This window comes from Pistacia vera, unplaced genomic scaffold (genome assembly GCF_008641045.1).
Source record: "Pistacia vera cultivar Batoury unplaced genomic scaffold, PisVer_v2 Contig268, whole genome shotgun sequence".
Classification (NCBI taxonomy): Eukaryota; Viridiplantae; Streptophyta; class Magnoliopsida; order Sapindales; family Anacardiaceae; genus Pistacia; species Pistacia vera.
Window position 1 is genome coordinate 789,619 of NW_022196077.1, and position 8,314 is coordinate 797,932.

At 32.5% G+C, this 8,314-nt stretch overlaps 1 protein-coding gene across 3 annotated transcripts; it reads right to left on the bottom strand.

The window, feature by feature from the left end:
- Positions 1-735: 735 nt before the first annotated feature.
- On the bottom strand, positions 736-7,864 carry LOC116133332 (FAD synthetase 2, chloroplastic-like). Of its 3 annotated transcripts, XR_004128529.1 has the most exons (7): positions 7,616-7,864; positions 5,258-5,310; positions 3,194-3,329; positions 2,186-2,361; positions 1,819-2,072; positions 1,290-1,351; positions 736-872 (listed from the first exon to the last, which is right to left on the bottom strand). XR_004128529.1 is itself a non-coding variant. In XM_031419042.1 (5 exons), exons 1-5 carry the CDS (start codon positions 7,852-7,854, stop codon positions 1,555-1,557), a joined length of 1,122 nt encoding a protein of 373 aa, XP_031274902.1. In that variant the 5' UTR covers positions 7,855-7,864; the 3' UTR covers positions 1,516-1,554. The 3 variants fall into 3 exon arrangements, 2 of the variants coding, with proteins under 2 accessions (XP_031274902.1, XP_031274901.1); XM_031419042.1 differs by lacking the exons at positions 736-872; positions 1,290-1,351; positions 5,258-5,310 and adding an exon at positions 4,502-4,554 and having other exon boundaries at positions 1,516-2,072; XM_031419041.1 differs by lacking the exons at positions 736-872; positions 1,290-1,351 and having other exon boundaries at positions 1,516-2,072.
- Between the last annotated feature and the right edge of the window lie 450 nt (positions 7,865-8,314).

Consider the following 8,314-nt stretch of genomic DNA (forward strand, 5'->3'; position numbering starts at 1 on the left):
CATACCTTTATTTTATTATTATTATTATTATTATTATTATATGATTTATTTTTATTTTTATTTTTTTGATAATCGTATTGTTATCAATTTGGTCGGCCTCAAATTTTTGAAATTTATTTAATACCTTATAAATCCAAAAGACCATATAAACCATAATATTATTATGATAAATGGTCTTAATATTTGAATCAAAAAACTTAAAAAAGTTAGTAAATCTTCTTAACTTTCAAGCCAACTACTTGGGGTTTATTACATGATTTATTGTTAAATTGATGATTTATTGTTAACTTTCAAGGCAAGGACATGATCATGCTGCCATTTATGTTCCAATTTGATTAGGATTATTTATGTGCTTTTTCAATTATTTTTGTGTAAATTGAATGGAATTCAACAAGTGTTTATAAATAATTTAAACAGTGTCCCATGCGGAGAGATGTTATTAATAATTTAAACATTATAATAAGAATAAAAATATGTCGACTGGGACTTGTTTCTAGATAATTCCAAGTGAATATTCATGAAATATTCTGCCCACCCAAAATGATTCGAACTCGAAGAGAGGAAGCTGCGTCAGAATGCCCATAAAATTCCGTTGTATCTGTCAGACTCACATTTGTCCAGTCCCCTTTATTATTTATTTTTCTGTTTCACATTCTAGTCTCCCTCCCCACGTTTCTCTCCAATACTGGAGATTTCTATGCCTTAAAAAACATGGTGATAATTGCCTTATACAAGATGATAAGATTTTGTAAGACTTAACACCTCAACTGCTTGACTTTTATTAATTCATGTCCATTATCTTTGTGATTGCCATCCTTTCACTCAATAAACCAGCTTGCCAAAAGATATGGGATTCTGATGTTCCTCAACACCTTGATATTCAATCCAAGTCATCTATTAGTCAGAGATAATCTCTTCAAAAATTTAGAATGAATAAATGCTTGATGAGAATAACAAGATTTGGTTCAATAAGTAATGAAAAATGTTATCCTTACAAAGATCCATACAAAGAGGACTATAAAGTGATATCAGCAAGAAGGAAAACAAGAAAGAGAGAGAGAGAAATCATGAAAATCAAGGGTTTTGTATGTGTCTTTGTAAAACTAGCAAGGGTTATATATAATAATTCAATACTCTGCATACTGACATGGCATGAAATAAAACCTTCCTGAGATCAGATATACACATACTACTTAAATGAAGCCGCATCAGAACCCATTACTTCTACATGCTTGGAAGTGGCAAATGACACACATCCAATTTGGTAATAAACCCATATTCATACTCACCACATATCAGCTTTCTTTTCTACCCACTTGCTTCTTTTTCATTATTGCTCCCATCAACTTTTCTGTAATCAGAACACAAGTCAACAAAATAGAAATTATCAACCCATCAAAAGATTGTTCAATTTATCTAAACTCACTAACAAATACTTACAAATTGAACAGATATATATACCTCCTATGATATGAATCATGGATGAAACTTTTCATCCATCAACTATTTAACTGGTATAAATATAAAACAACACGGCTTAAATAAAAAACAAAATTAACTTTCTAACACACCGAATTCGATACCCAACAACCGTAAGTCCTGAGAATTATCAAAACTAGAAAGACCTACCTCATCCATTTCTAAATGGATACGTGTAGAGTCAATGAATATTCTACATCTTACTGGGTTCTCATCACCAAATAAAACAGTACAGTTCTCATAAAAACCTTCCTTTGGCGGAAGATTTAATAAACAAGACTTTGAAACTGACAACATATGCTTATTTCTACTACTAGTTAACTCTTCCTGATCATTCACCATCAATATAAGACGATGTGGACGACCAAGAAGCTCAGACACATATTTCATGTCACCAATAGCTAAGGCATGGCGAACACGGGTAGATGAAACTTGTCCTCTCTCTTTAAAATCCTTGGAGTCTATATCTCTGGAATCTTGATTCTTGTCCATCACAGAATTAATAATGTAAGCATCCATGCCATACTCCCCACACAATCTCACCAATTCTGATGCATCACCTGCAGCTTTGTATCCGAACCGGTAGTTTTCCCCTGCCATAGTCACCCCATTCAAATTTCTATTAGGTATGATCTAGTATATTCTTCACACTGCAAATTTTTGACATCAACATTAAAAAGACTTTTGACATTGATATTAATTTTACCTGCCACAACTCCATTTACTCCAAAATCCTTTGACAACTTCTCAACAAACTGTTGTGGAGTGAGATGTCGAACACTTGAAAATTCTATCTGGAACTCTACTGGAGCTACACCGCCACAGTGTGGGGCCCAAGATGAAAGAACCCGCTTCCGGTCACATTTGGCAACTATGGGGGCCCTATTTAGAGATATTAACATGTCATTAATATATGATAATATAACATGATCTATTTCTCTGCATTGAACTAAATCAAATGTAAGACCAAAATTAATTAGTTTACAGCGTTCACATTTAAAACGCTAATTCACCAAGTAGAAAAGGAAATTGTAATATGGTGAAACCAAACAAAACCAAGCCCGGGCTAGACAACCTTCTGTGCAGCATTAGAGAGTCAACCTAGCTCTATAAATGCAGTGTAACAAAGCTATAAACTGATCATATGTAATAGGGGCCAACAGATGCAACAGCCAACAGACTTGACTATTATTATGGATATGGCCAACTATATAAGCAGCCCATAAAAAAAATCTTTACTATCAATTTTACTTGGATTCCTTCCACCAAAATTGTGAGGTTACCACCCTGTGCGCCCAGAGAATAGTATTAACACTTTGAGGCTAGCTTATATTGGTTTGGGAAAACTAAGCCCCAAAAATTAAAATCAAACCCAAACATAACTACATCTACAACAAATGAAACCAGAATTAACCAAGTACCATGACATTGGATCCCACAGAAACGAAATTGACAGCTTCATATTAGGTCATCCAGATTCAAGTTGTAACCATCTTGTTTGATACATAGGAGACAAAAATTGCAGCAACATGAACATAGCTTATAAAGAAGCCAAAAAAAACTACCAGGAAAACATAACTCCATTTTTCATCTACCAAGATAAAACCACAAGCTGTAAAGATGTATGACTAGGCGAAAAAGCAGTTGAAAATTTCTGGCACTTCAAAAGGTAAAAAGACTTGAAAATGGGAAAGCATGAGAACAGTGTTTATACCTAGGCTCCCAACCAAATACTTCTGCCATTCCTACAAATGACAACAGATATGGAGCTCCAACCTTTGATGCTTGAATTGCAAGTTCTCGATGGCCAACGTGAAGGGCATCAAACTTCCCCAATGCTACTATCCCTCCTGGTGATAATAACAAAGAAATTGTATCTCAGATATGAAGGTGGAAAAAAAGGTTTTTGCCGACAGATTTAGAAAATATTCTAAGACTAGTTAGAATTATACTGTAAAAGAATTAAAGAGAAGCATGGTAACCAACCATATCCAATTACAAAATTACCAAAGGGCCATTAAAGGTTAATTGGCATTAAATAGAAACTAGCACCACATTAGGAGCAATAGTAGAGGTTTCTCTATACAATCATAGACAACAAAACAGAAATAAGAAATTGCAAAAGCTGCATGCAATGAAGCCCAAACAAAGGAAAAAACATAAAAAATAAAAAAAAATAAAGGAAGGAGGATGGTCTGATTTGAGTGAAAATATTTCATTAATTTTTAAACCTCCCTAAATCTACACTATGAAACAGGAAAAAACCAAAAACAAAATAAATCGTATGCTTCCTAGAACTTTAAATTTTCTTCAATTTAGCTAATGAAAGCTGGATGAGACCATGTGAGAAATCGTACAGCTCACACCCTCTCTCAATCAATTCAACATCCAAAGCTTGAGGAAACCTATTTCTGCTACGCATATAAAACTAAAAACTAAAACCCAGAGCACATAATACTTATCTAACAAAACCGTATATGTCAAACATCGGAACTGCAGCTTTTACAGACAAACAGATGTCCTTTAAAATTCAGATACTGATGTCAATTTTTGCCATCCATAAATATGTGAGGCCATGAGTAATATAACATGACATATAAAATTTTTCCATTCAGTTACAGCATATCTTTTAAAAAATGACTGAGTCAAGATAAAAAATCTTCCTCAGTCTAACGTTACAATCATGGGTCAAATCACAAATTAAGTGCAATTCTAAGCAATTCAAAACGCACAAGAATTAATGCGTAGTATATCACAAAGAAAGTAACACATTAGCTCAAAACACTTAAATTAATTAACATTTGGCCTCACAAAATGGATGCTTTTAACATCCTCTCTTGAATAAATATAAATACATAGTATTCTAAGGTAGAAAAATATGCCAAACGTAAAACTCACTACAAAATATAATGTTTGCACAAAAAAAAAAAAAAAAAAAAGAAAAGAAAAGAAAAGAAAAATTTAGGTTATTGGGTAACAGATAAAGGGAAAAAGAGAGCTAAAGAAACGGGTGAAAGAAAACCTGCCACAGGGTACAATCCTTCCGGAGGAAGCTCACGTTCATCTTCTCGTTGGCTTTATACAAAGAAAAGTAATCAGATAAACAAATATTGACAGATAGGAGAAATAGAAGACATATAACATTCCAACACATACACTTATACAGAAGTACAATCACCAGTCACTTCCTGAACATACAGAACACTGTTGCCTATTTTATTTGAGGGATTTTACAGTTATGAATTTCATTAACTTGATCTAGTTATCTTCCTTTTATTCTTTAAGGTGACTTTAGGAGGAAAAAAACCACATAAAGGGAAAATGGTTATAAGAAACTTTTAAAAATCATATTAGTTGAAAGAAAACCCAGAATAAGTGAACTCACAAATTAGGAATAGCCAAGGAAGGAAAAGAGACCAATTCACAATATGTACAGAGAATTTCCAGATATAGAAACTACACAAATTTCCCCAAAAAACTGCGGTAACAGCAGACTTACACAAGACATCTTGCTTTATCTCCTCTACCAAAAGCATCTATAAGTATAAGAAAAACAACTTAGCATATAATTAAAGGTATTTCCAACTAAATCTTCAGATGATTAAATTTCACCAAAATTTAATCACTGAGACTTTGAAAAACACAAAAAGAAGTCGAATTTCCAAGAATCAAATTCTTTTACCAGTGGATAGCACAAACAACATANAAAAGAAAAATTTAGGTTATTGGGTAACAGATAAAGGGAAAAAGAGAGCTAAAGAAACGGGTGAAAGAAAACCTGCCACAGGGTACAATCCTTCCGGAGGAAGCTCACGTTCATCTTCTCGTTGGCTTTATACAAAGAAAAGTAATCAGATAAACAAATATTGACAGATAGGAGAAATAGAAGACATATAACATTCCAACACATACACTTATACAGAAGTACAATCACCAGTCACTTCCTGAACATACAGAACACTGTTGCCTATTTTATTTGAGGGATTTTACAGTTATGAATTTCATTAACTTGATCTAGTTATCTTCCTTTTATTCTTTAAGGTGACTTTAGGAGGAAAAAAACCACATAAAGGGAAAATGGTTATAAGAAACTTTTAAAAATCATATTAGTTGAAAGAAAACCCAGAATAAGTGAACTCACAAATTAGGAATAGCCAAGGAAGGAAAAGAGACCAATTCACAATATGTACAGAGAATTTCCAGATATAGAAACTACACAAATTTCCCCAAAAAACTGCGGTAACAGCAGACTTACACAAGACATCTTGCTTTATCTCCTCTACCAAAAGCATCTATAAGTATAAGAAAAACAACTTAGCATATAATTAAAGGTATTTCCAACTAAATCTTCAGATGATTAAATTTCACCAAAATTTAATCACTGAGACTTTGAAAAACACAAAAAGAAGTCGAATTTCCAAGAATCAAATTCTTTTACCAGTGGATAGCACAAACAACATAAAGGCACAATGCAGTGATTTCACCTACAAAACGAAAAATTTGGGTTATTTGCAACTAGCTCTTTGTACCACCCCCAACTGAGAAATAAGAGCCTGTTTGACTGAACTTATGAAAATTAGCTTATAAGCAGCTAGTGTTTATAAGCTAATTTGAGCTTATAAACATTTAAAATTTAAACAGTTACATGTTTGGTTAAAGTACTTATAAATGACTGATAAATAGTTGAAAAGTTTGATAAAATGTGGTTTATAAATACTTTTTATTATTAAATGACTAAAAAAGGTACTACATTATTAAAAATAAGGGTATAGGATGGAATTTTAAAATTAAAGAGGGGTAATATGGTAATATACTTGGTCAAAGTAACTTATAAGCAAAAAAAAAAAAAAAAAAAGGTACCTTCCCCCAACTTATTGTTTTTCCCAAAAAAGTTATAAACAAACAAGTCAACTTAATTTTAGAATTTATAAACTAGTTTGACCAGCTTATAAAGGAGGTGTTTGTCTGAGCTTATGAAAATTAGCTCATAAGCAATTGAAATTTTAAGCAATTACGTGTTTGGTTAAAGTACTTATAAGTGACTAATAAATAGTTGACATATTTGGTAAAATGTGGCTTATAGGTACATTTTATTATAAAATAACTAAAAAAGGTACTACATTAAACAAAGGTATACTATGGAATTTTAAAATTAAACAAGGCTAATATAGTAATATACTTGGTCAAACTAACTTATAAGCAAAAAAAAAAAAAAAAAAATACCTCCCTCCCAACTTATTTTTTTTTTGCTTATAAGTTCAAAAAGGTTATAAACAAACAGGTCAGCTTAATTTTAGAGCAGTTTATAAGCTAGTTTGACCAGCTTATAAGCTTAGACAAACACCCCCAAACTCAGACAAACACCCCCTAAGACTTAGAATATGATAATTCTATCCAAAAGTCCATCTGCTCCAACCAAAAGACCCCCATATTCAAAGCTTAAGAGATCCAACATCGATAAAGTTTCATTCTCAATTCCGAAAATGCATCTCATCTATACTTTGATCCCTAAAGCATTGTTTTATTAGGCAGAAAAAATTCTAAAATGACCAGAAAAAGTCTTTATCTTTGTACCCAAAGAAACAAAAAGAGCAAAAGTTTGAGAGAAAATGATTGCCAAGTCTTGGGATCGACCAATAACACAATCTCTTGCAGTGTTACAGAGTCCCATGCCCAGTCTCTTGTGTGTCTGGTATAGCCAGTCTCATTTCTTAGCAAATTTCAAACTTGTTGGAAGCTCATCCAACCCAAAAACCAACTACTGTGCACTTTAATCAAACCAATTTAACTTTCAACTAGAATTATAAGAAAATTAAAGCAGAGTTATCTTTGCATATAAACATCAAAAGTTATAAAATTTTTCCCATACATTTTCTCAAAAGAACATAACGTTCAAACAATACAGCACTTATAACTAAAATGAAACCATAAGCATGGCAAATTATAACGACAGTTTAGTTAAGATGATTTTTTGTTTCGCATATCAAATTTTCTATTATATATTTTCACATATCTTCTCCATCACCAAGCATAAGGCACACACACAAAACCCAAAACAGTTGAAATGCATTTAAATTTTCTAGTTAAGATTAAGTAGGAAGAAGCGAATAAAGAGCAAAATGGAAAAGAAAAGAACCTGAAACATTCAGAGAGAAGAGGCAATTCGCCAGGGGATTTGCTTTGAAGGCTGGAAGAAGATACCGATCTCCGCTGCAATCTCTGATTATAATTTTCTCCAATAATAGCGACAGAAAGAGGCCTCACCATGAAAGAAGAAAGTTGAAAGAATTTGGAAGTACAAAACCCTAACCCTAGATTTTGATGGTACCTAGACTCGCGTATATGAAGTGAAATACGAGAACCATTACTCAACATTATAACTATTATTATAACTATTGTTATATACGTGGCTTTAACAGTTATCACAGGAACAGGAAGAAGTGAGACAGAGAAGAAACTAGTTTTCAAGTTTGTCTTTTTGAGTTCAACTCACCTCAACATATCCTGTGTGCGCCAACTGAACTGTCTTAAACTTTCAGTTAGCTCTTCTGTGTGTCCAATTTTTTACCCACGTCACCACTCCCAAATAATTAATAGATGAGAAAGAGAAGATGGATTTATTTATTTTTTCTATTTTAAAGTAACTTAAAATAATTAATTAATATTACTTACCATAAATGCCTTGTACATATGGTTTATGTTGTTGACATGTAGCTTACTTACAAGCATTAAGAGGCAGCACGATAATATTTCCAATTCATGGAGGACAAAAACAAAACAATCAGCAGCTAATTATCGACAATTTCAATGGATAATTAATTATACAATCTCAGCG

Excerpts from the sequence above, each read along its gene's own strand:
- LOC116133332 (XM_031419042.1), bottom strand. The coding sequence starts at position 7,854 with ATGTTGAGTAATGGTTCTCGTATTTCACTTCATATACGCGAGTCTAGG. Across the intron at positions 4,555-7,615 it reads CTTCTCTCTGAATGTTTCAG|CCAACGAGAAGATGAACGTG; the intron begins GTTCTTTTCTTT and ends CTTTGTATAAAG. Across the intron at positions 3,330-4,501 it reads AGGATTGTACCCTGTGGCAG|GAGGGATAGTAGCATTGGGG; the intron begins GTTTTCTTTCAC and ends TATTATCACCAG.